At 56.2% G+C, this 26,514-nt stretch overlaps 11 protein-coding genes across 11 annotated transcripts; 8 read left to right on the plus strand and 3 right to left on the minus strand.

The window, feature by feature from the left end:
* The first annotated feature begins 1,335 nt into the window (after positions 1-1,335).
* On the plus strand, positions 1,336-2,357 carry J3D65DRAFT_620066 (uncharacterized protein). The gene is made up of 3 exons (XM_066799823.1): positions 1,336-1,430; positions 1,512-1,598; positions 1,667-2,357. The coding sequence occupies exons 2-3, from the start codon at positions 1,537-1,539 to the stop codon at positions 2,316-2,318; spliced, it is 714 nt and encodes a 237-aa protein (XP_066657131.1). The 5' UTR covers positions 1,336-1,430; positions 1,512-1,536; the 3' UTR covers positions 2,319-2,357.
* A 179-nt stretch (positions 2,358-2,536) lies between these two features.
* Positions 2,537-4,835, plus strand: J3D65DRAFT_300915 (uncharacterized protein). Its single transcript, XM_066795193.1, has one exon. It carries the CDS (start codon positions 2,755-2,757, stop codon positions 4,735-4,737), a length of 1,983 nt encoding a protein of 660 aa, XP_066657132.1. The 5' UTR covers positions 2,537-2,754; the 3' UTR covers positions 4,738-4,835.
* On the plus strand, positions 4,651-5,544 carry J3D65DRAFT_620072 (uncharacterized protein). Its single transcript, XM_066799824.1, has one exon. The coding sequence runs from the start codon at positions 4,934-4,936 to the stop codon at positions 5,369-5,371; it is 438 nt and encodes a 145-aa protein (XP_066657133.1). The 5' UTR covers positions 4,651-4,933; the 3' UTR covers positions 5,372-5,544.
* A 1,804-nt stretch (positions 5,545-7,348) lies between these two features.
* J3D65DRAFT_601890 (uncharacterized protein) lies at positions 7,349-7,714 on the plus strand (the record flags this gene model as incomplete). Its single annotated transcript, XM_066798065.1, has 1 exon — positions 7,349-7,714. The coding sequence occupies one exon, from the start codon at positions 7,349-7,351 to the stop codon at positions 7,712-7,714; it is 366 nt and encodes a 121-aa protein (XP_066657134.1).
* A 1,396-nt stretch (positions 7,715-9,110) lies between these two features.
* Positions 9,111-14,936, minus strand: J3D65DRAFT_620077 (uncharacterized protein). The gene is made up of 3 exons (XM_066799825.1): positions 14,747-14,936; positions 14,368-14,657; positions 9,111-14,310 (listed from the first exon to the last, which is right to left on the minus strand). Coding segments are annotated over exons 1-3 (5,316 nt in total). The 5' UTR covers positions 14,749-14,936; the 3' UTR covers positions 9,111-9,286.
* A 140-nt stretch (positions 14,937-15,076) lies between these two features.
* J3D65DRAFT_620082 (peroxisomal membrane protein pex16) lies at positions 15,077-16,838 on the minus strand. The gene is made up of 4 exons (XM_066799826.1): positions 16,397-16,838; positions 16,308-16,343; positions 15,420-16,257; positions 15,077-15,374 (listed from the first exon to the last, which is right to left on the minus strand). The coding sequence occupies exons 1-4, from the start codon at positions 16,548-16,550 to the stop codon at positions 15,251-15,253; spliced, it is 1,152 nt and encodes a 383-aa protein (XP_066657136.1). The 5' UTR covers positions 16,551-16,838; the 3' UTR covers positions 15,077-15,250.
* J3D65DRAFT_620083 (HD domain-containing protein) lies at positions 16,736-17,921 on the plus strand. The gene is made up of 3 exons (XM_066799827.1): positions 16,736-17,144; positions 17,196-17,547; positions 17,602-17,921. The coding sequence occupies exons 1-3, from the start codon at positions 16,963-16,965 to the stop codon at positions 17,692-17,694; spliced, it is 627 nt and encodes a 208-aa protein (XP_066657137.1). The 5' UTR covers positions 16,736-16,962; the 3' UTR covers positions 17,695-17,921.
* J3D65DRAFT_620086 (uncharacterized protein) lies at positions 17,922-18,956 on the plus strand. Its single transcript, XM_066799828.1, has 2 exons — positions 17,922-18,157; positions 18,211-18,956. Exons 1-2 carry the CDS (start codon positions 18,117-18,119, stop codon positions 18,623-18,625), a joined length of 456 nt encoding a protein of 151 aa, XP_066657138.1. The 5' UTR covers positions 17,922-18,116; the 3' UTR covers positions 18,626-18,956.
* A 133-nt stretch (positions 18,957-19,089) lies between these two features.
* J3D65DRAFT_620092 (peptidase family M1-domain-containing protein) lies at positions 19,090-22,587 on the plus strand. The gene is made up of 11 exons (XM_066799829.1): positions 19,090-19,267; positions 19,333-19,642; positions 19,690-20,148; positions 20,198-20,254; positions 20,372-20,412; positions 20,468-20,597; positions 20,644-20,707; positions 20,754-20,779; positions 20,842-21,563; positions 21,611-21,823; positions 21,874-22,587. Exons 1-11 carry the CDS (start codon positions 19,236-19,238, stop codon positions 22,466-22,468), a joined length of 2,649 nt encoding a protein of 882 aa, XP_066657139.1. The 5' UTR covers positions 19,090-19,235; the 3' UTR covers positions 22,469-22,587.
* J3D65DRAFT_301050 (Coproporphyrinogen III oxidase) lies at positions 22,382-24,427 on the plus strand. The gene is made up of 2 exons (XM_066795194.1): positions 22,382-23,013; positions 23,124-24,427. Exons 1-2 carry the CDS (start codon positions 22,780-22,782, stop codon positions 24,147-24,149), a joined length of 1,260 nt encoding a protein of 419 aa, XP_066657140.1. The 5' UTR covers positions 22,382-22,779; the 3' UTR covers positions 24,150-24,427.
* Positions 24,229-25,897, minus strand: J3D65DRAFT_620099 (chaperonin 10-like protein). The gene is made up of 3 exons (XM_066799830.1): positions 25,562-25,897; positions 25,394-25,508; positions 24,229-25,341 (listed from the first exon to the last, which is right to left on the minus strand). The coding sequence occupies exons 1-3, from the start codon at positions 25,589-25,591 to the stop codon at positions 24,344-24,346; spliced, it is 1,143 nt and encodes a 380-aa protein (XP_066657141.1). The 5' UTR covers positions 25,592-25,897; the 3' UTR covers positions 24,229-24,343.
* Between the last annotated feature and the right edge of the window lie 617 nt (positions 25,898-26,514).

Consider the following 26,514-nt stretch of genomic DNA (forward strand, 5'->3'; position numbering starts at 1 on the left):
GGACCTGTTCGGCATGCGCGACGTCGTCATCGTCGCCATGTTCATCTGGTTCTTTGCTGCCACGATCGCTGCCAAAACGCGCAAGACCCCCCAGACCCCCCCCTCCCCCACGACCCCTGTGATCCCACCCGCTCCCGTTCCCGCTCCCCAGCCCCGCCCGAGGTCCAGCACTGATGTCATTCGCGACAACCACTCCATCTCCGTCTTTCGTCGTTCTCTTGCTGTCGATGGTATCCCTCCGGCTGACGATTGCGCGGTTTACAGTGATAGCGATTAGGTGGTAGGCTGAGATGAGCACGACGCGGTAGGTTTCCAGACGTAGGTCACTTCTTCACCAGATTGTCACAGAAGTACGGGTAGGTAGGTTTCACTTCACCAGGTTGTCTCAGAAGTAGGTCGATTCGTAGAATGCAACTCCTTTTTCATTGACCATTAGGAGGTAAGTAAGTGCTGAAGGTAAGTGATTCGTCCATGTCAAGAAAAATACCATGTCAAGAAAAACACCAAAGAAGGAATCAACAGTGCGAACAACCACACGTCACACCACAAGACCACAAGAAACCTAATCGATAACAATACATGGAATTATTGTCTACTTCTCTTCATCTCAGACTCATCGTACACCATACCTCAAAGGACAAAAGGAAAAAATATCATCAATCGCGTCCTCATGAGTTGGGCCAGGACAGCGCCGGGCCCTTGAACTTCATCTTGTCGATCCTCCAGCGACCAACCTCCGCATGAAGCGGGTGACCAGAGGGGCCTCCCTCCCTTGAACTTCATCTTGTCGATCCTCCAGCGACCAATCTCCGCGTGAAGCGGGTGACCAGAGGGGCCTTCCCCCCTTGAACTTCATCTTGTCGATCCCCCAGCAACCAGTGACACAGTAATGGAGAATGTCCTCCTCGACGCACGCACGCACCCCACACATCCCTTTGTTATTTCGGTACGGCGTGCGTGACGCCGCCGAGGCGAGGTTGCGCATCTCGGTTCCTCGGGGATGTGCTGCTGCTGCTGCTCCCCCTCCTGCGGTGCGTCAAGCTAGGGGTCCGGCCAAGGCGGAGGCCGAGAGTGAGAAGGTGGGTGGACAGGCGGTCGTAGTGCCATGTCGGATGGGTGGGTGTGTCGCTGTTTGATGCGAGGAGGATGGACGGCGGATGGAAGCGCTTTTAATATGTGAAAGACTTTGTGGTCGATGGTGTTGTGCGTGGATTAAGGCGTTGTTTGGGAGGTTGGGGGGAGAGGAGAGGCGTGGATTGTTGGGTGACTTGGGTGAGTTGTTTGTTCATAATGTGTTATGGGGTTGGCTTTGCACTGACTGACTTGGACTGGATAGGGGGTTTGGTGGTTGGTGGTCTGCACGCTGGCTGGCTAGCAGACAGGGTTGGGTGCTTCTTGAGAGGAACTCCTGACGGCTCGCCACAAAAGGGGTATGTGTATCCTGTCTCGAACCCTTTGATCACTATCACTTCACGACCACAAGACGTTCATGGAAACTAATTTCGGAACAGATTCTATTGCTCTCTATCCTATTCTATGACCACACCGAAAATGCGAAAAGGGGTGAATCTCGCGTACACTGCTATACTCCGAACCAGGTACCAATCTAAAACCAAAAGAGCAAAGGAAAAGCAGATCTCACAGCAAGGGCTCACCTCTCTCTCAGAACTCATCCCCCGTCTCATCCCATCTCATCTCACTTACCCACCCTACGGCGGCGTGAAATGACATCAGGCGTCTCCCAAAGGAACTCAACAAACAGCCTCAGCACGCCCAACTTCTCCAACCTCGTCACCGACCCGGGAAAGCCTCCCGTACGTACCTCTTCGGCCAGCAAGCGCAGCAGCTTTGCCGCGAGCAGGCACAGCGTGCCCAGATGGCGCCAAAAGGTCTCGCGCTTCTCGCGCAACAGCGCGCGGTGCTCTGGCGACCGGGGGCCGGCGAGTCCGCATTCCTGCCACAGCAGCGCGGCCAGCGGCGACAGCCACAGCCACAGCAGCAGCAGCGCGGCGCCGCCGACGCGGATGCAGCACGCAGCGCTGGTCAGCGCCGTGGTGGCCCAGCGGCAGGCGAGCGCCCCGTGCGTGTGGGCTAGGTGCGCCGCGAGCAGGCACAGGACAGCTACGCCGGTCACGGTGGCGTCGTCGGCGCGCGTGGGGCGGGCGCCAGTGTGCTATGCGGTGTACAGCCAGAACTCTACGCTGATGGATAGCAGGAGGCTGGCGTGGAGGGGGCGCACCATTTTGAGTGGCGCGGGGTTTTGGTGGGTTTATGGGTGGAAAGGGAAGAAAAGGGAAGAAGAAAAAAGAGGAGAGTAGGGGGATCGTGTGCGTTTTACAGGGGAAGCGGGACAAGAGGTGCGTGTTGTGTGTACGAGGAGAAGCTGTTCGTGGTGTGCTGACTCTGCCTGGATTTGATCTTAGATGTCAGGTCGGATACTTCTCCCGCGCGCAACTCCCAAAGAAAGTTGAGGAGACTCGTCTCGATGAGATATGCACTGGTGTAAGTCTCTTGATTGATGTTCTTTCTTCTTCAAAGCACACTACTCTCTTCTTTTCTCTATTCCCTCTTTCACATTCTCTGCCGTTGGCGTCACATCATGTCGTGTACGGAGAAGATGACTTTACAATTGAGAGGATATCAGGGGTGGTAGCATCGGTGAGCGAACTTCACATGGTGTTGTTGTGGTATGCTCACGTCACCGTTCTTTACCTACATTAGAGCCGCAACGTCTCTTCCTTACACGAAGTTGCCATGCTATCCTGCAACAATGCGCCCAACACGCACGGCGCCAGACATTGTTCAAGATATCTTGACAAAGCCTCAGGGCGCCTTGGCGTCGTTGTCGTCGCATTGTTCACCCGCTTTGTTGCATTGTTCACTCCGACCGCGATATATACCCAACCACAACGACCCCAACGGCATCGACCCAAACTAAACGACATATTCAACACATCGCGCCCCGTTGAGCGGAACCAGATATACCCACGCACAGGAAGCAGGCTGCGCCTCAACTTTCCTGCCGTCTCTAATCGAGTAAAGTACGATACTACCTACCTACCTACCTACCTACCTACCTACACTGTAAGTTCCTGCTTCCCTCTCTTTCGACGATTCAAACCAGACGCTATGGCGGAGTACGACGACTTTTCCTCCCCCCTCTCCTATTTCCAAATCTTATGCTGGCTGGCTGCGGTGGGTTTCCTTCTTACGGGTATCTTTGGCAGTGGATGGTTTAACTTCTCTCCTTACTCTCGGCTTTGCCCGTGCCAGAACTGTATCCCCCACCACAACGCGCAGACTCGGCCTCAGCCTCAGCCTCAGCCTCAAGCTCAACCTCAAGCGCAGCAACCTCAAGTGCAGACTCAGATTCAGACTCAGCCTCAGGCGCAACCTCAAGCGGAACCTCAAGCGGAATCTCAAGCGGAGCCTCAAGCGGAACCTCAAGTGCAGCCTCAAGCGGAGCCTCAAGCGCAAACCCAGAGTCCTCCCTTGACGCCAGAGGCCGCAACCGTCGGCCAGCCTCAGCCTCAATTCCAGGCCGGAGAACAACTCCCCACTCCCCCTCGTCCCCTTCTCGTCCCCACTCGCCCTCGGCTCCGTCTGATCACCCCCGGCCAGGCCCCTCGCGGCCAGATTCCACAACCGCCATGGAGAGGCCCCAACTTCCGCCCCGTCGCGGGCCCGGTCGAACGGGCGCTGGTGGCCGGCGCGTTGCGCATCCGGGAAGCGCAGCGAAATGCGGCAGCGCCGCAAGCTGCTGCGACGAGGCCGGCGGCTGCGCCGCAAGGAACCCAAGTGCCTGCTGCTGGTACAGCACAGCCTGGGAATGACAATCGTGGCACCGCTACGCCGGCGGCTGCCCCTGTGACTCCGGCCCCTGTGGCGCCAGCTCCCGCGGCTCCTGAGCCCGCTGTGGCGGACTCGAGGATCCGAGAAACTGATTTGATTCAGCCGCTGTTGTTCGTTGGGTCTGTGAACGTTGGCTCCCCGGTGGAGTCGGCGTGGAATACGGGTGCTAATGGCCTTTTTGCTGGAGGACGGCCTATGTTTGGTCGCGGAATACAGATTGGCAATAATGATGGCAACAACAACGCCAGCAACAACAATTATAATGGCGGCGGCGACGGCAATGGAAGTGGTAACGGTGCAACGCCGCCTCCGCCTCCCCCTCCCCCAGCTGCTGCACCGCAAGACGAGAACAACAATGGCACGACCCCAGAACTTGACGGACAGGCTGCGGTAGACGGTGGGAATGAGAAAGCACCACCTGCTGCACCACCACAAGGCGAGAACAACAATGGCACAATCCCAGAACCTGAGGGACAGACGCTGATAGGCGATCCCAATGGCTTCTGGCTGAGAAGCCGCGCAATCGACCCAGAGGACGCAGGCGTCAATGTCGACACGCAGTGGAACCCATTGGACGACGTGCAAGTCACCAACAACCCCGACTTCGAAGACGGCGACGACGTCGTCATGATGAACGTCGACGACGAAATCGAACGGCAGATGGAAGCGCAGTTTTACGGGCGCTGGTTGACCGGCAGATTCACCCAGGACGAAATGCATCGCTACTCTCAAGGCGAGGCGCTGAGTGGGACAACCAACGTGACTGCGGCTGCATTGCAGAGGTATTTTAGGAGGTGGCAGCGCGAATTCCAGGCTGGTTTGACTGGCGCGGGTGGTGCAGATGCTGGCCAGGGGGATGCCCCTCAGGGGTTTAGAGATGTGTAAATGGAATAGGAAAGTTTCCTCGAGAGGTAAGTCTGTGAGTAATGAACCAGGTAAGTCAGTCATGTTCTTGCTTCGACTTACAATGAGTGAGTCGGGACGCCGACATGTCGCATTCGAACAACGCCATTGTCCTCGGACCCACCGTGTATAAGAGCTCCTTGCACCCCCAATAGATTCTTCCCCACCAACCTTTCCAATGGCCGAGTCCCTGCTACTACCAGCAGTCCGCGGACTGGGGCTCGCCGTGGAGCTCGTCATGGTCTTTACCTTCCTCTTCTTCCTTTGCCTCGCGATCGGCACCACCGTCATCCTCCTCCAACGTGCCCTCTTCGCCCTCGTGTACTTCTACATCGTCGCCCCCGCGGCGCAGATGTATCGTCGCCAGACGCAGAGGCTGGCCGCATGGTACCATCAAACGACCCACGGCTGGATCATGGCTATGCAGGATCGCAGACTCAGGCGCGAGATGAACGCGCGAGGAACGCCGAGTCCGCAGCAGGAGAGCCAGCAGGAGAGTATCCTTGACAGCTTGACGCGCCCGCGTGAGGATATCGCTGAGATGCGTATGCGCATTATCCGCACCGCCGACGAGAAGCGTAGGATGAGGGAGGCGGGCATCTTGACGTACATGTAAGCGAGAGGCGGCGTATACAGGTGGACATGTTGGCCGCGCGCGTTGAAATTCGCAAATTGCTGGGCGCGTGGATTTCCTGGTCGACAGTCAGTCCTGGGTAGCTTGGGCGTTCGGGAGTAGGCTGTTTTTGGGAGTTGAGATTCAGCATAGACAGAAATTGAGTGTGTTTCCTGAATTTTGACGCGTACAGTGGAAGTGACTTGGACTTTCGAGATGTTTGCTTCTTGTGGCGATTCGAAGCGTGTCGATGGAGAAAGATCATCGGGGAAGGGCGCTGGTTGAGGGTTCTGGCGTCATGGATTGATTGACTGTGGTGCTTCGTTGCTTTGTTCAACTGGCCCAAATTTCCTCTTCTTCCCTTTCGGTTAAGAACACGACCGGCCCCGCCACCCTGGCCATCTCTCTGGGATGCTTCGTCCGTTGGCACATACCCCTGAATGGAGAGATATATATTTGACAGCGTCGACCGCCTAGATCACCGCAGTGCTCTGGGGAGGCCGTCGCTGTCTTCCTCTTCGCCACGATCCTCTCTGCCGTCACACTTCGCCAAGTCATCTGACTGCACAAATTTGTCATTCGTTGCCTTCCAGGCCGCGAGGTAGACGATGCTTCTCCCAAGCCGTCTACTTTTGGCGAATGTGTGCCCTCCCCTTCTGCATGGTCTTGCAGTGCATGTAGTATACTTGCGCTGTAGCCTCTACCTGACTGACAATTCTTTCCAGGTTACCCAGCTTCACGAGTACCTTATATGAAGTCTCTCTATAGATTCTCAGCATTATTCGAATACAACGTCCTTGCTTCCGTAAATGTCTTGGTATAAGGGTTCTTCGCCGTCCTCCAAGTAAGCCACTTTCACCAAGCAAAGATGGATCGACTACGCCAGCTTGCACTTCTTTCTGTCCGCGTTGCTTCCCTCGGTTGGTGGGCCGTTCGGGCCACCATGGATGTCCTTTTCCCTTCGCGTGAGATTGGGCCAACCAATCTCACCCCACCAACTTACCTGACGGTTCTTAAACCTGACGGCACCAACGAGCTCAGGCGCATGCCTGATGCCAAGATGTGGAACGAGGAAGAGTGATGGAAAGCAGGACATGGTGAGGGAAGCATAGTATACATGGTAAGTCCACCACCGGGAGTTTGCTGAAGTTCCGTCGGAGTTGACTGTGGTTTTCCCTTTCCAACACGACAGAAGTTGCCCCTTTCTTTACGAGATTCGGAGAGAGTGTGTAGAGAAATAAAGACCTTTTTCACTGAGCTCCTTGAGCATTCATATCCCTTTGTCCGCTTGTCTTTTGCTGTGCGCATCGTATTATGGCATTCCGGCGCCCCTGACTGACAAATTATTTCAGCCTGGTGCTGTGCTCAGCACGACAAGAAAAAGAGTGTCCGCGAGTCACCATCATTATCCAAAGATAGCGTCGTTGTTCCCGAGGAATATGTGGCATATTGAACGTGAATTTCTCCTGTCTATACTCCAACCACCACGCAAAGATGGATCAAATTTTGCAGGTCATTCTGTTCCCAGGCCGTCTAGACCGCGTGGACCTTCCTCTTCCCAGAGGAAGTGGCGTCCCCCTAGTCCTTTACTCCACTGACTTATCTGGGCTAGGAGAATGCCTCAGGCCGAGATCTGGTATGAGGAGGAATGCTCCCGTGGAAGAGTGGACCGCCTTTGGGCGGAGTTGATTGCAACCACGACAAGAGTGAGTAGGCCCCCTTTCCTTTTGATTTAGAATCGGAGATTCTTTACAAAGAAATAGAGAACTTTTCCACTTCAGAATTAGGCACGTGTGTTTGCAACTTGATTGCCTTGAGCTGTCCTCTGCCCCTGAAAACTCAGTCACATTCTTGACCATGCAAAACTGACTCGATTCTTAGACTACCTGCATTATATAAAGACAAAGTCATCGTCCTCAATTTCGGAAACCTTTAAAAAGCCAGCGCCCTCCTCTGTTGCTCCAGTTCAACCAAGCAAAGATGTACGCGCTACTACAAAACGCGATCGTCAACGCGAAGACGCAGCCCCTCGAGGGCCTCTCTCGCTTCGGCCTCGTCGCGCTCCCTCTTTTCCTCTTCGTGCTCCTCTTCGTCGTCCCCAGGCACCAGGAGATTCTTGCCTTTCTCGCTTTCCTTGGCCGCAAGGCCTTGAACCAGCTTTGTCTCTTGCCCGGCCGTCTCTTCTCTGTGTGTGTCTGGGCAGTCAAAACCACACCCAAGGCTTTCTGGTACGTCTGTGTACGTACTGGATTCGTCACTCTGAGGGCCCCGGACCCGAGCTATGTTACTGTGCTCCGGGCTGACGGCACCAACGAGCTTGTCCAGATGCAGAGCGCGTATGAGTAGGCGGTTGGACTCGCCGCGGAGTCACTTCTCGTTGTTTCGTTGAGAAGAGGAAGCGAAGAATGAGGAGATGAGTTGGATTGTTTTTCCTTACACCTTGAAGTACTCATTCTCTTTTGTCATCAATTCAGGTCCGGATATAGTCTCATCAATAAAATACAATCCCCCAAATTTTGAAGCCGCAGTTTCGATTGACTCGTGAGTGACTAAAAGAAGCGAATGGTCCCCCTCCAGCACTGAATTGTCAAAGTCCATGTACTTCGAGTGTACCTCCGGAAACCCCGTCCAAGTCTGTATGTTACTCGCACCTTCTTTAGGAAAGATCTGGAAACCCACCATTCACCGTCTTTCCGACCATCTCGAATCCAAATCCAAAAGAAGCATCTCCCTGCCTCGAACCTCCATCTACTCACCACTAACCAATCCCCAATGCACTCACAACGTCCTCCCCGCAGCGTACAAAAACACGCAAAAGTAACCTTCCCAAATCAACTCCCACCCTTCTCCACCATCCTCTCTCCTCTCCTCTGCAAAAACCGCAACCACCACAACAACCACAAATATATCACCATGCACCAACAAACCTGGCCCATCCTCTCCGCCCTCCACGCAGCCGGCTCCTCCTCCATGACGCTCATCATCGCCGCCGTGGTCTGGCCCGTCGTCGTCCTGCCCTTCGTCCTGTACCGCAAGTGGCGCCAGCCCAACATGTACCTCACGATCTGGAAGCCGGACGGCTCGAAGGAGGTGGTGCGCATGCCGAGTGTGTATGATTTGGAGTAGGAGGAGCAGTTTGGATTGCGGGTTCGCTTTTGCGCGGAGAGTTGTGGACAGAGGCGTTGTTCGTCCGTGGCGAGCACACACTATCTATTTCGGCAAGAGTCGAACAGCTGGAGAACAGAAACGGGGACTGTCTGTCGCTAGATGGGTGCAGTCTTTTACAAACCATGACCTTCTCTTTCTCGTCCGCAGCACCGCGACACCCTCTCCGGCAGCATTGAGGCTTTTTGTTAGATATCCAGCAAGAGCAGCAAAAGTCAAAGGAAAAATTCATGGCATTCATATCATCTCACCATCCCACCACCACCTGCAAAACCTTCCCGAATGCCTGCATGCCTGCCAGCCTGTGTTGCCACGTCCTATCATCAAGACGTAGTGGTATCTAGAAAATCCAGCAGTCTCTCTCCCACAGACTGCCTTGCCTGCCTGATCCATTGCTCGCTCGCTCGCAGTAGATGTACTGCATGCAGCTCCATCGTCATCGCCACCGCCGTGACCAAGTCCAAGAGAGACTTGATGAATCGACCTGACCGCTCGATCGAACGCTCCCAAAGCAAAGTAAGATGGAGAAAAAGGGAGAAGAAAGAAAAAGAAGAAAGAGAAGAAAGTCAAAAGCAAAAGGGGAAAGGCAAGAACCGTTTTTCTCCAACTGCACCTCCATCCGGGCACAAACACCCAAACTCCAGACTCCAGACTCCCGAACCCCGAAGGAAAAATCACCACCTCCATCAATCCCAATGAAATCATCCAAGCCGCTCTTCTTGCTTTCCTCCCTGCGTTGTCGCCACCCGTCGCCTACATCGGCACGCACGGCGTACGGGACCTGTTGCTATCGCCACTGTTGTTGCTAGCAGCGCTGTGCTGGCTGCTGCTGCTGCTGGCGATGCTGCTAGGACGCCTCGTGCCAATGGCTTCGTCCTGCGGTTCCACTGATTCCACTGCGGCGGTGGCCGCCGCCGCCGAGTTGCCTTCTTGGTCAAAGACGAGGCCTCCTGCGTTGTTGCGGATTCCAGCGCTACCGGACTCGATGGGGATTGCATTGTTTGTGCTCTGCTGGCGAGGGTCCGAGTCGAGGTCCAAGTCCATGGCGTCGTTTCCTTGATTCTCTTCATGGTCATGAGCGTGATCGAGAGTATCCGGCTGCATCTGCTGCTGCATCTGCCCCTGTCCCTGCGGTGTTGATTCCCAGTCCATGTGCTGCACCCCGCCATCACCATCGTCGTCATGTCCATCCTGGCGATCCAGACTGTCCAAAGGAGTGGCAGACTGCGCGTCAGCGCCGGCGCCGCCCTGCTGCGCACCGTTGTCAGGCAGGCCGGGAGAGGGGGGCGCGGCTCTGTGCTCACCAAGGTATTTCGGGCTGTCCCGGCGTGCGGCGCGGCTGACAGAACGAGAGGCAGGGGGGGAGGCAAGGAGAAATGGGGGAGCATCAGGAGCTTCCTTCAAGCCCCAGAGACTGGCGTGCCACTCATCCATCCCGCACTGGTCGCTGTCATCTTGAGGCACAGAGTCGCCGTATATGCGCCTCTTCCAGGTCCGCGAAACCGGTTCTTCGTAACCGGCCACGCTCTGTTCTCTCCACGATTGCAATCGTTTGTATCCGAGCACGTCGGCCCGGTAGATCACTTTGTCGTCGGACAGAATCGTAACGGCCTCTGACCGATTGTCCACCGTTTGCTGTGGGAGAACGACAGTAGTATTATGGCCTGGACGGAGCGCACCGAAGTCATGGCGCTCGCAATGAAGGTCTTGCTTGCTACCTTCAGCGTCATTGTCCGGGCGAAGGCGGACCGGTCGGTCACAGCCTTCTACTGAGCACTTGAGAGATGGCGTGACGCCCAGCAGCGACCGTTGCTTTGGCACATCTTCCGCATTAACATCAGTTGGCTCAGGGCGCAGCGTTAGTGCGGCAGGAATGCGATCCTTCCAGCGACCTGAGTCACCGCACTCCTCTTCCGTGAGCTTTTGGACATCTCCGCATTCCTCGACGTCGCACTGCTCGCCATTGTCGTTGGCAGACGCAAGATTCTCCTGGAACATGGCGGCTTTGTCCCGAAGGTCCTCAGCATCCATGGCGGAGTCGAAAGGCCCAGCGTATGCAGGACCCTGCAGCGCCTGGCGGACGGGGAATCCGCCCATAGGAGCAAGGAAAATCTGGCCAGTCCGCATCAGGGTCTTTGACGCCTCGACACCCGAGTCATCGTCAGCAGTGGAATTGTCATCTCCTGGAGGCTTAGGAGGGGAAGATGCAGGCTTCAGGTTGAAGGAGTCCATATCTCTGATCGACCGGTCCTCTTTGCCGACTTCGAGAACATTAATAGTACCATTGACCTCGCCAAGAAGGAGGCTTGTGAAGTCCGGGCTGAACGAACCACACATGACCCCCGAGTTGAGTTGGACAACGTTCCGTACCAGTGCGTCTTCCCTCGCGCGGTACAAGTCCCAGGACTTGACAACACCGTCTGAGGAACCAGTGTAGAAGCGATTCTTAGAATGGCCCCAAGAGCAGAAACGTATTCCGGTGTCAAGCCTCTCTCTCGATTCAGGATCAGCCAGCTCCATGAGAGGCTGGTCGTGCTCTAATGAGTAAAGAGGGATTTCTGGGTGGGCCCGGCGAACGTCCCAGACGTACGTTTTGCCATTCGTACAGCCAGCCACAATGAGGTTTTCATCATGGGGGCACCACATGACGTCGTTCATGTCAAGGGCAGGACAGTCCAGCTCGATAGACATCCCGCACTTCTCGCGCGAGCGAATGTCATACATCTTAACAACTGAGCGAACGCCACGGTTAACGTTTGACCCGGCCACGCAACCCACGGCAAAATCTAGTTGAGACGACCTGGACGGATTCCAGGCCACGTCAAACACGTTCCTTGTCTCCGGGAATAAGTGTAGCTGCGTCCCACTCTGTAGGTCCCAGAGACAAGACTCTCCACACGTGAGCTCTTCTCTTGACGTGGAAGCAAACCCAGCCAAAAGGTACTTCCCGGCGTGTGGGTCAAAGCGAATCGTGGAAGGGTAGATCATGTTTTCGGGGCGTTGCGCCGCCCTGCGCGAGTTAAAGCCACTAATAGACCATCTCTCTAGGTCACCCGATTGATTGGGATCAAAAATGGTTATGGCGTTGGTGGTTGTCCTCTGCGCACCCGTAGCAAGCAACCCATTCTTGCTCATAGTGAGCAGGTCGATTTTGGCATTCCTGAACATCTTGAGCCGCTGTCGGGCCCCTGACTCTTTGATGTCCCACATCCTCAGCATGCCATCATAGCCTGCCGAGTACATAGACTTTCCGTTAGGAGAAAAGCATAGCGCCGCGACGGTCTGAAATAGCCGTCTATCTTGGGTGACGTGCATGGTGTTGCTCGAGTTAGGGCCGGATGCGGGTCTCTCACGCAAGGTATGATGCTCTGGTAACTCCAGCAATGTTCTCTCATGAATGGATCCAAAGAGCAAATTGTTTGGCCGGTTGTATTGCATAGAATCAGAATCGACGTGGCATGCAGAGCCCGCCGCAAAATGAACGCCATCTGGCGCCCATGCAACGGTGTTGACATCGTTCGAAGTGCCTGTGAATGACATTGAAGGCCCGATCGTGTCAAGAATCATGGTCGTCATCGTTGTCGTCGGGACATTAAGGTTGCGTCTGAGCTCCCGTTGCCGGACAATTGAAGTGATAGAAGGAGCGGTAGGACGACTTTCGCTTAGCGTGGTCTTGGTGTTGAGGAGGCAGCCATCTTGAGCATCTCGGAGCGCAGCCTCGATGCTTTCCTTGGTGCGGTCTTGGAAGGCTTTTCTCTGTGAGGCGATGGCAGCGATCTCAAAGACGTCCGCTTCTTCAGTATCTTTCATCAATGCCTCAATCCGTCCTCTCGCTTGTAACTGGGCAAGATCTGCTTCAGATTCCCTAAGGACGTCCACAATCACCTCCTCAAGCTTCAAAAGCTCCTGCGGATTGAGACCGATGTGGACTGACACCCCATGCCAGTCTTTCAGACCTTCTTCATCCCAAGTACCCTCATTGAGAACGCTGTGAAGCGACTGGCGCTCGAAGCTTGTGAGATACGGCTTTTTGTTTCTGTATGTCTTTCGCACCTCAGGCTTAGTCTTCTTTGGCTGAATGTTGGTCGTTTCATGAGGACCACCTTGACGCTGAGCTTGTTGAAGCATAGGTTCAGCTGGGGATGTTGTGGACACGTCAATGTCCATTTGGCTGCTGAAATATTTCTTGACGTCATAATCTACTTTCGGCCGCGTCCTTTTTGCTCTTCCTGGGGCGGTTGAAAGACTCTGATCTGAGCTTTCATCTTCAGTTGTTGGACGGGCTTTTTGGAGCAAGTTGTGAGGCTTGCTTTTGATGTGGGAGGGTGACTGTCTCTTTGGCATGGAAGAATGTGGCATCTCTGCAGCCGCAGGTTGTTGGCGCGGTCCGGCAGCTGGAGTTGGGGCTCCTGCTAACAACTGGTCGTGTGCAGCGGGATCCAGGTGGTGCGAAAACTGCGAAGAATTTGACAAACAGTCTATGGCTTCCTGAAGGCTGATCTGTCCGTTTCGGAGTTTGGTGGAATACCTTGTGGAACACGCTCCGGAGGTTCGCCCCAGTGCGTCGGCGAGTCTAGTGGGTCCCCAACCGAAAACAGTCTTTAGGTAGACCATTAAAGAGTCGTCCTCGTGGCTCCAAATAGCTCTGTTGTCGGAAGTGGACCTTGGGGTTTGACTTCCCGCCGAATTGCTTGGGCTTGGGACCGGCTTCGCGCTTGAAGGTGAATGCACATTGGAGGACTGCTTGGCTGTCGGCGTTTGCTGGTCGCCAACGGGTCGCTGCATATTGCTTGGCTGCACATTGGCCGCCGCTGGTTTGACACCCGATGTTGTATCGACGGCGCTCGACATCCTCTTTTTATTTGGCTTTAATTTCGACACTGGCAGACGCATGGTCGAGTGAGCTGAGTCCGAGATGTTGACCGCCTTGATAGTCGCAGGCTGGGGAGCCGAAGCCGAAGTTTTCTGAGGGTTGGATGACTTCTTGGTGCTCGCAATGGGTGTGCTGCGTCCCGTGGACGTGGAATCTTCAATTGCAATTGGGTCTGACATGGCAGATCCCTTGACTTTCCGAGTGTTTTTGACAGGCGCTTGGGCGGGAACTTCCGTGGTGAGGTCTACGACATTTTTCGCCTTCCAATCTGTCTTTTTTCTCGAGGCTTTGGCCGGGTCTTTCAAGGTTGCAGAAGGCGTACTGGAAGAGGGTGATTCCTTGACTTCCTTGGATTCCTTGGCTTTTTTCGGTGGGTCTGAGGATTGACTTGGGGTTACTTGAGCAGACGCAGGTGTGGGCTCCAGCAGGCCGGACGCACCTACCCAAAGGTTGAACCTCTTGAGCAGGTCCTCTCTGAGCGGAGGAGGCTGCAAGTCTTCGAACTCCTTCAAGATGTGACTACTTGACATGATCTTTTTCTTGGCCTCTCGAAGGTCACCACATGTGATTTCTTCGGGTCCTCTGGTATTGGTCCGCCCATGCTTGGAAGCTTCACCTTTGTTCATTCGCAGTAGAGTCTCGTTCAAAATGTAATACCGTGCCGTCTTTTCGGGGAACCGCTTGGACAAGTATGCGAGCAGCTCCATAGAGCCTTCAGAGCAGTCGGCGTAGCGTTGGTAGGGCTCTTCACCCCAATTGGACCTGACAGCCAACCAGTCCCTCTCTCTACGCTGGTTTGACAACGTCCGGGGTGGAGCTGCCGCGGCACTGTCTTCAGAGGTCGCTGGGCCCGGGCCAGTCTCCGTGGCTTCACCATTGTTGCCGTCGGGCTGGACGGTGTTGTCTGCACCGCGGATATTTGAGCTAGAGCTCTTTCGAGAGGGGATGGAGTGTGAAGAACCTCGAGAAGGTGGGGCGGGCTTCGCCTTCTTGCTCTCGCTGACGGATGTTCTGGCAGGCCTTTGGAACCGGCGGAGGAGCTCTTCCGGGTCTTCGTCTTCCTCGTCGACCGAGTGGTGTGTCTTACGCCTCTTCTTGACAGGCGACTCTCGAAAGGGCATGGTGTGAATAGGGTATGTGGGTGCAGGAAGGATTTCCAGGTCGGAGTCGGGGTCGGAGTCGTGGTCGGGGTCGGAGGAGCGGGAGTGGAAGGTCAGGTCAATGACCTCGCGGGTCTGGGTAGAAGAGGACCTGAGGTAGCGCGAGAGAGTCAGTGCTGAGACGGCGTGGGCGGGCTCGGCGGCCGCAGGCAAGCTGCGTCGTGAGTTGTGCGAGCATACATCCCCGGAAGTGACAACCTCGTTGCGGCGGCGCTGCGTCTCGAGGTGGAAGGTGGTGCATGACCATGAGGGCTTGCTTTGAAAGATCCCAAGGCTCAGAACGTGCGAGCCCTTATATTAATTCACGAGAGGGGCCACCGTATATAATACAGAAAGTACATGGAGTTGTGGGAGAAGTGGTGGTTTGCAAGTCGAAGCTTGAGTGAATGTCGAGGTCGAGGTGGGACCGGGTACGGAACGCGACGCGCGGATACGCGCCGTCGATCTCCACAAGAGCTAGGGCCACACCTGATGCATGTGAAGAACTCACCTACAATATCGACGAAGAATATTACGACATGTTTATTGCAGAAGTGAATTCCTCCCTTGGCTGCAGCAAGCAGTGTTGGGAATTCATCCTAAATGTTATCCTACCCATATCCCATCCAGTGACCCTAAACTAGTGACCGCCAAGCTGATCTCAGCAGTCGGATATCCTTCAAGAATCGAAAACCTAAAGTACGCTCAAAGAGTCGCTGTTGAAAAGTAGTACTGGTCCCAAAGAAATTCGTAGTCTTCAATCACCCCGCCCAAGACATCGAGCAACGGCTTGCCCTTCAACTTTCTTGTGACAGAGGAGATCCATGCCCTGCGTCTGTTAGCGTCGTTCAGTCTATCAAGGAACAGTTCCTACTTTGTGATATTTTCATAAAACGCGCCCCTCATGAGCCACCAGCCCATGTTCCAGCCTCTCTTCTTGAGCTCCTCGCGCTCGAGGGCAGTCAAGCCTCGCAGCCCGCCGGCGAGCCTCTCTTGAAAGTCCTTCTTGGCCAGCTGGCGCGCGCCATACTCGATGCTTATCCCGAGAAGCCATGGCCTCCAACTGCTCTTGCCTTTGCTATTCCAGTATGACATCGCAAGCGCGTAGATGACTGGCCTCAGGATGTATATGCATTCGGCAAGCTCTCCCTTTCCAGTGACTCGATGCAACAGCGCCTTTGGAGGCTTGATGTCATCCGCCGTGAGGACTTTCGAGAGGAGGTACGACGATATGTCGGACGAGTCTGGGAGCGACGGAAGCGAAAGACCGGTTCGGGGCATGGTCCAGCTGGCGTCGTCGCTCTTCTCGCTCGGCGGGCTTTCGATTTCATCAGATGGGGAGTTACTATTGTCCTCGAGGGCACTAGGATCAAACTCTCTCTGGGGAAGAGGTGGGCTCAGGAGCGGCCGGGAATTGGTCAAGCGCAGCAACAGAAGCCTGCAGACGGCCTTGATGGCCTCGAGCAGCACAATGACCCTCCAGCGCACCTTTTCGCCGCGCCTCTTCGCAGCCATTTCCCACAAAAGCTCCGTGTACTGGATCATCTGAAGCGTCAAGGCAATGCGCCTGTATGTTGGCGAGTTTTGCGTCCAGAAGCGAGTGTATCGGCTGTGCGGAGTGGGGTGCGGTCGTTGCGCCGGAGGCAGTCGCGCCACGGCCTTTGCGAGGAGAGAGTCATGGTAAAGGGATAGAAGCTGGACGCCACTGTATACTACGTCTTATGAGCAAACTCATTTCAATGGCGAAAGGGGGTAAACATACTGGATTCGGAGGCGATTTCCGACTCCCGAAAGCGGCCTGGCGAGCTGTCAGATGTTGAAACGCATGTGTAAGAGATGCGCCAATGATACCAGGAATGATGTAGGTCAGTGAACGAAGAGCAGACTCGATCTGCGAGACTGCGCTAGCATTCTTGGTGATGAATTCACTGTACTGGGAGAGCCATTTCGGAGGGAGCGACAAGGCCTCTGACACCTTGGAAGATGTCTGTCGTGAGAAATCCATCACATGGAGATGGCCAGCAGCGCGGGGAAGAGACGCAAGCAAGTCAAGAAGTAGAGAAAAGCAAAAATCGAGAACGGTGGTGAAGACGGTTGGGCCGACAGCTGATGGTTTGGGACCGGGAGCAGCCGAATGACGACGGTCAACTTGGGCCGAGGTCCCTCCGCATACTACGTGATGTCGCGCTCCCGCGATGCACCGACGCGATCCGTATGTTGCGACTCGATTGGACTCAGAGCACGGGCACTGAATGACCAGCAATGCAAATGTCTGCCTGCTGGACCACCATGCTGATTGGAGTATCACGTCGGACAGGTAGCCTAGGCGCCGGTAGGCACTAGCGCCTTTAATTCTCTCCATCGTCAGCCTCGTCTCCTTCAACGTTACAATCCAATTCCAGACCAGAGCGACCGCAATGGAGACACTCGACAACAGCGCTGCTCTCTTCGAGTCCGTCAAGGACTACGTCAAGGAGTACATGTCTCGATACGACGCGAGCCACGACTTTCAACACATTCTCCGTGTCCTGAGGCTGGCCAAGCTCATTCTGGCTGATACGCAAGAGGGTCTCGACGAGGCCGCCGTGTTCCTCGCAGCGTGAGTTTCAACTGCCACATGGTTGGATTGGCACATGATTGAAACGTCCAGGCTCGTCCATGACATTGGCGATCACAAGTACGCTCAGCCAGGGGAAGATGTCGAAAATCAAATAGCAAAACTGCTGGTGGAGCGAGGAGCATCCCCAGCGCTGGCGGCCAAGGTCCAGACGATTGCAACCAACGTCTCGTACTCGAAAGAGTCCAGAAATCCAGTTGCATTCAGGGCCGTCCTCGACAAGCATCCCGAGCTGGCCGTTGTGCAAGATGCTGATAGACTCGACTCGCTTGGAGCCGTTGGCATTGCGAGGACGTTTGTTTACACGGGAGCCAAGCGGGGTGACATGAAGGAGGCGATTGGGCACTTTGACGAGAAGCTTGTCAAGCTGGAAGGGATGATGAAGGTTAGTAGGCGGCCGCGAGGGTTCACGGGAGCATCCAGCTAAGCTTGTTTACAGACGTCAGCGGGAAAACGGCTGGCAGAGGAGCGCACGAGACGGCTTCGAGAATATCAGTCGTGGTGGAAGGAGGAATGCGGTCAAACGTTTTGAGGGTGTCCGGATGTAGACAAAGAAGGGAGCTGGAGGGCGGCAGTCGTCAGTTGGTCACCGGCGGTGTTGTGTCCAACATCATGAAGGGCACAAACCCGCGTTTGCCTTTGTCAGCAGAGGCTGGAACATGCGACCAATGGTAGCGCGGCATTAGGTACCGGGTTCACGCTCGTGCGGGCCGACAGCTGCCAAGCGTCCACCTTGGGTTGGTTGGTGACGGTCCGGTAGTCTGGGCTGTCGCCATCACATCCGCTCCCTCTCACTATTCTATTCCTCCCACAACAACACTCCTCCTCGCTCTGACGTCGTCCCTTGGACCTGCCAGCGCTACTCACTCTTGATCTCGCTCTCCTTGCTCGTGGCCCAGCGCCGCCAGGCCATCTCGCCGCCTCTTACCATTCGTTTGTCCCTCTAGCGCAATCATGTTCTGTCTTCGCAGCTGGATCCCCATCCTCTTCTTCCTGTGAGTCCCCTCGTGCCCACTCACTTTCACCCTCTAACTGGGCGATCGCGCAGCACAAATGCCTCTCCCGTCTACCTCGTCCTATTCATCTCCGCGACCTACTTCCTCAACCGGCCATGCGTCTACTGCAGCCTCCTCCTCGCTATCCTGGTCATAGCCCTCTTCGACTTCAACACCAGCTGGTTTGAGCCAAACACGCGATACCACCCTGAACCCTCGAAAAACGCCACATCAGAGTCTTCCTCAAATTCTACATTCATGACCGACTTGGCCATGGAGACGGTATCGCTCGCCGCATCTGCCACAAACGAGACGGCTGGAGCCCTGGTGTCTGCCGCCATGGATATGTTCACGCGCAAGCGAACACCAGACGCTCAAGTCAGCGCGGGCGCCGCCGAGTGGAGTAAAGGCTTGTTTGCGAGAAAAGAGTGGAAAGTGCCATGCATGGATGTCATTATTCGGTTGTAGACTCTGAATCACACGTGGACCAATTCGAAGACTGGCGTTTTGCGACAATGCGATGGTCGGGTCGGGAGGTCTAGCAAGGGAGATTGTGTTTATAGCGGGCAACTGGGAGGCATAGCGCTGGAGTTCTGGTCAACCATGTTCTCATTCTTTTTCGAATGGCTGTTTTTGTCGGTCGCATAGCATCAGACTCAATGAAACGAGCGTTTCGGCCTTGTTCGATGCTGTTTGGCACCAGAGGGAGAAGGCGGCAAGGGTCGCGCATTTTTTAGAGACTAGAATGGCGGCAGATCCATCACGAATCATAGCCGCAGTCGAAACATCATCTTCCGCCATGAACGCTTTGCGCCAGCCGTGGGCCAGACGGTGCATTAAGCCGCCTCACCAAAGCATCCGTGCCTGCCGCAACTGGAATGGACGGCGATGCGCGGGGTTCCAGTCGACGGCGGGGCAGCTGTGTCGACCGCTCCAACTCCAACCAACGTCGACTTCCACCTCCAAAGCACACTCCACTCTTGCAGCACTCGAAAAGCACCGCCAATTGCAACGTGTGCAACCTTTGCTTCCACTTCTCTCACGGAACTGCAGCACAGACTCGTGGAGACACGCCGCCATGGCCTCCGACAGAGACATCCTTCCGGACACGTGAGGGGCACCTTCATCCCAGTTGCTTCTGTTCCCTCAATGCAGTGATGCTGACTAAATTACAGCGTCAAGCCGACCAATTATGACATTTCTCTCTACGACCTAGAGTTTGGCGGTGCCTTTGACTACCAAGGAACGGTCAAGATTACCGCCGATGTTCGGAAGGCCACCAAGGAAGTTGTCCTAAACACGCACCAGCTTCAGATTCACGAGGCTACTGTTGCAACGGAACACACCAAGACTCAGCAGGCGTTCAAGGCTTCTAAAATCACGTTCGATGAGACGACTCAGCGTGCCACGCTCGCCTTTGACCACGAGCTTCCTGTTGCGTCCAAGGCCGAGATTACAATCAAGTTCCAGGGCACCATCAACAACGCATGTCTATGATCCTCTATGAAAGATGTCAGTCTAACATGTTGCAGTTGATGGCTGGCTTTTACCGGTCCAAGTACAAGCCCGTCACGACTCCTGCAGCTTCCGTGGCCAAGGATAACGAGCACCACTACATGTTCAGCACGCAATTCGAGTCTAGCGATGCTCGCAGAGCCTTTCCCTGCTTCGACGAACCCAACCTCAAGGCCACCTTTGACTTTGAGATTGAGATTCCAGAGGACCAGGTTGCTCTCAGCAACATGCCAGAAAAGGAGGTCAAGAAGGCCTCGAAGCCTGGCTTCAAGATTGTCTCGTTTGACAAGACCCCTGCCATGAGCACGTACCTTCTTGCCTGGGCGGTTGGCGACTTTGAATACGTCGAGGACTTTACTCGCAGAAAGTACAACGGCAAGAACTTGCCTGTTCGTGTCTACACAACGAGGGGCCTCAAAGAACAGGGTCGTTTCGCGTTGGAGCATGCCCACAAGACTGTGGATTACTTCTCCGATGTTTGTCTTATCCAACTCTACGCTAGCGCCATGCTAACATTTGCACCAGATTTTCCGCGTCGAGTATCCTCTTCCCAAAGTCGATCTCATTGCTTGCCATGAATTCGTACGTACATTTCTTTACCAGCAAGAGACTTGGCTGACGGTCGCCCGTAGCCAATTATAAGTCTACCTTGCTTGAACTCTCCCCTGCCCAGTCTTGTTCGCTAACACGTCCTCCTAGTCGCACGGCGCAATGGAGAACTGGGGTCTCATCACTTATAGGTACGTACAAATCTTGGCACATTTCTGTTTGTCAGTCGGCTGACAGACTCCTCAGAACAACGGCTGTCCTCTTTGACCCCGAAAAGTCCGACCAGAAGTACAAGAACAGAGTGGCATATGTGGTTGCCCACGAACTTGCCCACCAATGGTTCGGCAACCTGGTGACCATGGACTGGTGGAGCGAGGTAAGCGACCCGGAGCGAACCTCAAGTAAAGTACTGACATGGAAAGCTCTGGCTCAACGAGGGCTTTGCTACCTGGGTTGGTTGGCTCGCTGTCGACCACCTCCATCCCGGTAAGTCTTGCCCGCAATGACGGGAAACTTTGCTGACATGTTCTAGAATGGAACGTGTGGGGCCAATTCTGCGTACGTCAACGTCGAGGTACTGCTCCATGCTCTTTGATTGCTAATATGATTGCCTAATCTAGAGCGAATCTCTTCAAACAGCTTTCTCTCTGGACTCGCTTCGCAACTCGCACCCGATCGAAGTTCCCGTCAGGAACGCACTCGAGGTTGACCAGATCTTTGACCACATTTCCTACCTCAAGGGTAGCTCCGTGATTCGCATGTTGAGCGCTCACCTCGGTGTCGAAACGTTCCTCCTGGGAGTATCTCAGTACCTGAACAAGCACAAGTACGGCAACGCGACGACCAACGATCTGTGGTCGGCTCTCAGCGATGCTTCTGGCCAGGATGTCAACAAGTTCATGGACCCATGGATCCGCAAGATTGGCTTCCCCGTCGTCACTGTCGCCGAAGAGCCTGGTCAAATTAGCGTTCAGCAGCGTCGCTTCCTCCTGACCGGCGATGTAAAGACTGAGGAAGATCAAACCACTTGGTGGATTCCTCTTGGTCTCAAGACGGGCTCCAAGGCTGCCAGCGAGTCTGCTGGAGCGCTGACTACAAAAGAGGACACGATTCGCAATGTCGACGAGGCTTTCTACAAGCTCAATGCAGACCAGACTGGCTTCTACAGGACCAACTACCCGCCCAACCGCCTTTTGAAGCTGGGAGAATCCAAGGCAAAGTTGAGCGTGGAAGACAGGATCGGACTTATCGGTGATGCCGCGGCACTCGCTCAATCTGGCGATGCTACGACCGCTGGCTATCTCTCACTCATCGAGGGCTTCCGTGATGAATCTGAATACATGCAAGTAAAGCTTGCGTGCACATGATGCTTATGCTAACAGTGTTCAGTGTGTGGCAACAGGTTCTCCTGACCCTTGGCCACGTTCGGTCCATCTTTTCCGAAGACGAAAAGGTGTCGGCTGCTCTCAAGATGTTCACTCGCAAGCTTGTGACGCCGGCAACGGACAAGATTGGATGGGAGTTTGCAGAGAATGAGAGCTTCCTCACCGGGCAGCTCCGTGCGCTGCTCATTTCGTCTGCTGGCCTAGCAGGCCATGAAGGGTGAGAATGATCGCCATATCAGACGACGCCAGTACTGATCTAGGATTTAGAGTCATCAAGGAGGCCCAGCGCCGGTTTGCGGCGTATCAAAAGGGTGACAAAAAGGCGATTCACCCCTCTCTGCGTAGCGCGATTTTCCGCATCGTCGTGACCGAGGGCGGCCAAGAGGGATACGAGGCGATCAAGCACGAGTATTTGAACAACACGTCGATCGACGGCAGAGAAATCTGCTTGCAGGCCATGGGCCGGGTGCAGACGGCCGAGCTCGCAAAGAAGTACCTCGAGTTTACGTTTTCGCCGGCAGTGGCAGTTCAGGACAAGCACAGCGCGGCGTCGTCGCTGGCGGCCAACTCCAAGACACGGCACGCGCTGTGGGAGTACATCAAGCAGCACTGGGACGACCAAGTGTACGCGCAGCTCAGCGGCAACATGGTGGTGCTGGACCGCTACGTCAAGCTGTCGCTGTCCAAGTTTGCCAGCTACGAGGTGGCCGAGGACGTCAAGAAGTTCTTTGCGGACAAGGACTGCAAGGGCTTCGACCGGGCGCTGGCGCAGTCGAACGACATCATGACGGGTGGAGCCAAGTACCGTGAGAGAGACGGCGCGGTGGTGAAGGAATGGCTGAGCGCGCACGGGTACCTTTGAGAAGATGTGGAGTGAGGGCGCCGCAGAGTAGCTAGCCAATTTGCATGCCCACGATTGGTGCAGTGGAGACCCCGCCGTGCCGTGCAGGGGCCAAGTGTGGTCTGACCGATCGTCGAACCGTCTGACTTTGGGAAACGTCGCGCTCAAAGCAGACAACCACCACGGACGATAAATGGCTGACGGCGCTACCTCACTCTCTCGTCAATGATTCAATGACCTGCCCTCTCTTTTGCCCTCTCAATTGATTCCAGCTGTGTGCCGAGCTCCTCCACACTCCCCTCTCCGCTGCCCTCTCCCCCGCTGTCGCCATCATGTCCGTGGTACGTTGCTCCCTCCGCTCCATGGCCGTCCGCCTCCCTTTCTTCCAAAAGTCCTTTGCCGGACTGCGTTCGAGTTTCTTCACGGTCAATGCCGCCGCCGCAGGTCGTCGCCACCTGTCCGCGAGCCCCATCGCCAGACCCAGCACCTCACCAAGACCCGCCCGACTCAACACGACACACGTAGCCACGGGCCTCGCAGTTGCATCCATATTGGCCTACTCGATGGTACGCCGGGACAGCCAGCAGCAGCAGAAGCCGCCAGCGAACAGACGCGCTGGATCCTGGAGCCACAACTGCAAGCAGACCAAAAGCTAACACCACGTCTTTCTCCGCAGATGAACGGCGTCGAAGCCGACAAGCTCGACGGGCCCTCGCTCGCCGAGCAGGACCGCCTCTCGAAGCGCGAATCGGGCGTCAGCGCGCAGTCGCCGATGCGGCTGCGGATGGAAAAGTTCATCCACGAGCAACAAAAGGAGATCGTAGCGGCGCTGGAGCAGGTCGACGGCAAGCTGTTCCAGGTCGACACGTGGGAGCGGCCGCACGGGGGCGGCGGCATCACCTGCGTGCTGCAAGACGGCAACGTGTTCGAGAAGGCGGGCGTCAACACGAGCGTCGTGTACGGCACGCTGCCGCGGGCGGCCATCCAGAAGATGCGCGTCAACCACAAGGCGCTGGACCCGGACGTCGAGGCGCTGGACTTCTTCGCGGCGGGCCTGTCGCTCGTGCTGCACCCGGCCAACCCGCTCGCGCCCACGGTGCACCTCAACTACCGGTACTTCGAGACGGCCGACGGCGCCGGCGGCACGCAGGCGTGGTGGTTCGGCGGCGGCTGCGACCTCACGCCGGCGTACCTGTTCGACGAGGACGCCATCCACTTCCACCGCACCATCCGCGACGCCTGCGACGCCCACGACCGCAGCTACTACCCGCGCTTCAAGAAGTGGTGCGACGAGTACTTCAGCAACAAGCACCGCGGCGAGTCGCGCGGCGTCGGCGGCATCTTCTTCGACGACCTCGACGACTCGGAAAAGGACCAAGAACAGCTCTTCAGCTTCGTCCAGGACTGCCTCAAGGCCTTTTTGCCGCAGTACCTGCCCATCATCGAGCGCCGCAAGAACCTCCCGTTCACCGAGCACGAGAAGCTGTGGCAGCAGATTCGCCGCGGCCGCTACGTCGAGTTCAATCTGGTCCATGACCGCGGCACGAGCTTTGGCTTGAACACCCCTGGCAGCCGCGTCGAGAGCATCTTGATGAGCCTGCCGCTGACGGCGCGCTGGCAGTACATGCACGAGCCGGAGAAGGGCAGCCGGGAGGAGCGGCTGCTCAACGTGCTCAAGAAGCCCGTCGAGTGGGTCAATTAGGTGCGGCACGCTCGGCCGTATTTTCCTGTTGATATTTGGGACTGGATGGTGTTTTGGGCGCAGCATCGGGATGCATACTGGATGGACGGATGGGCTGTAGATACGTTCTGGGTTCTCAAGACAATGTTTTACTATATGCCAGCCAGCAGGATAAACCAACGAACAATGGCATAACATGACGACAACTCCCTTCTCTAATCCAGCACGCCTCGAATCAAATTCTTTATGCCCTCGCCTCTGCCCGTCCGGTCCCACGCCTCCGTCGCACGCTCAAACGGCACCTCGGAGCTGATGAGGCGCTTGACGGGCACGCGGCCCTCGTCCATCAGCCGCAGCGCCGTTTCAAAGTCGCCCGCGCCGTAGCGGAAGCAGCCCTTCATGTTGAGCTCCTTTTCCGACATGACAACCATGGGGAACAACAGGAGGCTCTTGCCCAGGCCAACCTGGACAAACGTGCCGCCGGGCGCCAGCGCGTGCACGCCCATCTGGACGCAGGGCTCGGCGCCCGTCGCCTCGAGCACCACGTCGACGCCGACGTCGGCGGGATCCGGGCCCGACGCGTCATCTCTGCTCGCGGCAACGATGGTGCTCGCGTTTTCCTGCGGCGAGGCGTCCTTGCTGGGGACGACGCCGCGGACGCCGCCGCCAGGCACAAACGACGCGGCGAAGTCGAGCTTGCGCTGCAGCACGTCGACGACGACAACGGAGGTAGCGCCAAAGGCGCGCGCCACGGCCGCACAGAAGATGCCAATGGTGCCGGCTCCCATGACGACGACGCGCTGGCCGTGGCGCACGTCGGCCAGGCGGGCAGCGTGGACGGCGACGGCAAGCGGCTCGACCAAGACGGCCTCGTCGAGTCCCACGTTCGGCGGGATGCGGTAGCAGAAGTCGGCGGGGATGCGGAAGAATTTGGTGAGGGTGCCGTGGGTGCTCTGGGCGGGGTCGCCGTTGCGCGGGGCGGCCGCAAAGCGCATGCGGCGACAGAGGTTGTAGCGGCCGCTCTTGCACACGGCGCAGCGGCGGCATGGGAAGCCCGGCTCAATGGCGACGCGGTCGCCTGGCCGCAGCGCCGTGTCGGCTGGAGACGAAATGGCCTCGATGACGCCCGAGGCCTCGTGGCCCATGACGATGGGGTTGTTTGGCGTCACCTTGTGCGTCATGCCGCCGTGGTTCCAAAAGTGCACGTCGGAGCCTGGCAGAGGTCAATTAGAGCGGCGGTGTGGGTGAATTGGCAGGCGGCGTACCGCAGCAGCCGACGTAGGAGATGCGGACGAGGACATCTTGCGGGTCGGTGGGTTGCGGGATGGGGCGATTCTCGTAGCGCGCGTCGCCGGGGGCGTAGAGGAGGAGGGACGGGTTCTGCGTGGTGGTGAGGTTAGAGCATTGGAGGCAGGGGAGAGGGGCTGGCATACCTTTTCTGACTCGGAGGGCCAGGTAGTCATGATGAATGATGTAGGGCTGGGTGATCAATTGACGTGATTCCGTGGTTGGCGATTGATATATCAAGCCTGCAGCGAATTGAGAAAAACATCCAAAAAGCCGTCGAGTATCCAGCCAGATAGGCTCGTTCCATGGCGGATCGCCATCACGCAATCCGAGGCCGGCAGGCAAGTCAGCCGTCAGCCGTCAGCCGTCGACGGAGCCGTGGCCGTGGCATCGAACAGCAGAAATTGAATTCATAGCCAAGTCGTGGAAGGTCAGGCTTAGCTGCTGACTGGACTGGGAGGCGTTTGTTTGGCGGTTGTTTGGTTGGGATGTCGTTGGTTCGACGTCGACCTGACGTGAGGAAAGTCGGCCGAGTGCGGGGCAGCAGACAATGCGGGGCGGGGCAAACTACCTACCCGACGACGACACAACCACGACACAACGACCTGAACCTCCCCATCCGACGTTCGATCTTGGGACTTTGCAACACACGGTATTCCTTCGCTGCACCTGCGTCGCACAGAAGCCTCAACCACCATCTGCCGGACAAAACTTCCACTTTGGACGACTCGTGATAGTTGCCACGCTCAACGACTCGATACACAGACCTCACTGCTGGCATTCAACGCGACGCTAACTCTTGATAGGCCATGTACAAGAATTCCGGTCAACCACACACTTTGGCACTTCACCTATCACCACCCAGAGAACTATCAATTCAATATCTTGTCCATGGCCACCCGTCTGCTTGTTCATGACTCTGGCAACTCTGTTTCCTCTTGCGGTGCTCTCAAACAGGAAACAGAGATACCGCGTACCTTTTCGCACCGCCTCTCGTCCCATTCGGCCTCGTATACCCCGAACTGGACCCCGATCAGACATCAACTCAAACTCGCATGGACCCCGGATAGAGCTTAGCCTGGCCCCCATGTCTCCGCAA

The sequence above is a fragment of the Phyllosticta citribraziliensis genome, assembly GCF_038025025.1.
Source record: "Phyllosticta citribraziliensis strain CPC 17464 chromosome Unknown J3D65scaffold_4, whole genome shotgun sequence".
Classification (NCBI taxonomy): Eukaryota; Fungi; Ascomycota; class Dothideomycetes; order Botryosphaeriales; family Phyllostictaceae; genus Phyllosticta; species Phyllosticta citribraziliensis.

Excerpts from the sequence above, each read along its gene's own strand:
- J3D65DRAFT_620066 (XM_066799823.1), top strand. The coding sequence starts at position 1,537 with ATGACCACACCGAAAATGCGAAAAGGGGTGAATCTCGCGTACACTGCT. Across the intron at positions 1,599-1,666 it reads ACTGCTATACTCCGAACCAG|AACTCATCCCCCGTCTCATC; the intron begins GTACCAATCTAA and ends CCTCTCTCTCAG.
- J3D65DRAFT_300915 (XM_066795193.1), top strand. The coding sequence starts at position 2,755 with ATGCTATCCTGCAACAATGCGCCCAACACGCACGGCGCCAGACATTGT.
- J3D65DRAFT_620072 (XM_066799824.1), top strand. The coding sequence starts at position 4,934 with ATGGCCGAGTCCCTGCTACTACCAGCAGTCCGCGGACTGGGGCTCGCC.
- J3D65DRAFT_620077 (XM_066799825.1), bottom strand. Across the intron at positions 14,311-14,367 it reads GCCCGCCCCACCTTCTCGAG|ACAACACCGTCCAGCCCGAC; the intron begins GTTCTTCACACT and ends TCCGCGGTGCAG.
- J3D65DRAFT_620082 (XM_066799826.1), bottom strand. The coding sequence starts at position 16,550 with ATGGATTTCTCACGACAGACATCTTCCAAGGTGTCAGAGGCCTTGTCG. Across the intron at positions 16,344-16,396 it reads ACTGACCTACATCATTCCTG|GCCGCTTTCGGGAGTCGGAA; the intron begins GTATCATTGGCG and ends ACAGCTCGCCAG. Across the intron at positions 15,375-15,419 it reads TTTTATGAAAATATCACAAA|GGCATGGATCTCCTCTGTCA; the intron begins GTAGGAACTGTT and ends TAACAGACGCAG.
- J3D65DRAFT_620083 (XM_066799827.1), top strand. The coding sequence starts at position 16,963 with ATGGAGACACTCGACAACAGCGCTGCTCTCTTCGAGTCCGTCAAGGAC. Across the intron at positions 17,145-17,195 it reads GCCGCCGTGTTCCTCGCAGC|GCTCGTCCATGACATTGGCG; the intron begins GTGAGTTTCAAC and ends TGAAACGTCCAG. Across the intron at positions 17,548-17,601 it reads AGCTGGAAGGGATGATGAAG|ACGTCAGCGGGAAAACGGCT; the intron begins GTTAGTAGGCGG and ends GCTTGTTTACAG.
- J3D65DRAFT_620086 (XM_066799828.1), top strand. The coding sequence starts at position 18,117 with ATGTTCTGTCTTCGCAGCTGGATCCCCATCCTCTTCTTCCT. Across the intron at positions 18,158-18,210 it reads ATCCCCATCCTCTTCTTCCT|CACAAATGCCTCTCCCGTCT; the intron begins GTGAGTCCCCTC and ends GCGATCGCGCAG.
- J3D65DRAFT_620092 (XM_066799829.1), top strand. The coding sequence starts at position 19,236 with ATGGCCTCCGACAGAGACATCCTTCCGGACAC. Across the intron at positions 20,413-20,467 it reads TGGGGTCTCATCACTTATAG|AACAACGGCTGTCCTCTTTG; the intron begins GTACGTACAAAT and ends CAGACTCCTCAG. Across the intron at positions 20,598-20,643 it reads CCATGGACTGGTGGAGCGAG|CTCTGGCTCAACGAGGGCTT; the intron begins GTAAGCGACCCG and ends TGACATGGAAAG.
- J3D65DRAFT_301050 (XM_066795194.1), top strand. The coding sequence starts at position 22,780 with ATGTCCGTGGTACGTTGCTCCCTCCGCTCCATGGCCGTCCGCCTCCCT. Across the intron at positions 23,014-23,123 it reads CCATATTGGCCTACTCGATG|ATGAACGGCGTCGAAGCCGA; the intron begins GTACGCCGGGAC and ends CTTTCTCCGCAG.
- J3D65DRAFT_620099 (XM_066799830.1), bottom strand. The coding sequence starts at position 25,591 with ATGACTACCTGGCCCTCCGAGTCAGAAAAG. Across the intron at positions 25,509-25,561 it reads GGCCCTCCGAGTCAGAAAAG|AACCCGTCCCTCCTCCTCTA; the intron begins GTATGCCAGCCC and ends ACCACCACGCAG. Across the intron at positions 25,342-25,393 it reads CTCCTACGTCGGCTGCTGCG|GCTCCGACGTGCACTTTTGG; the intron begins GTACGCCGCCTG and ends GACCTCTGCCAG.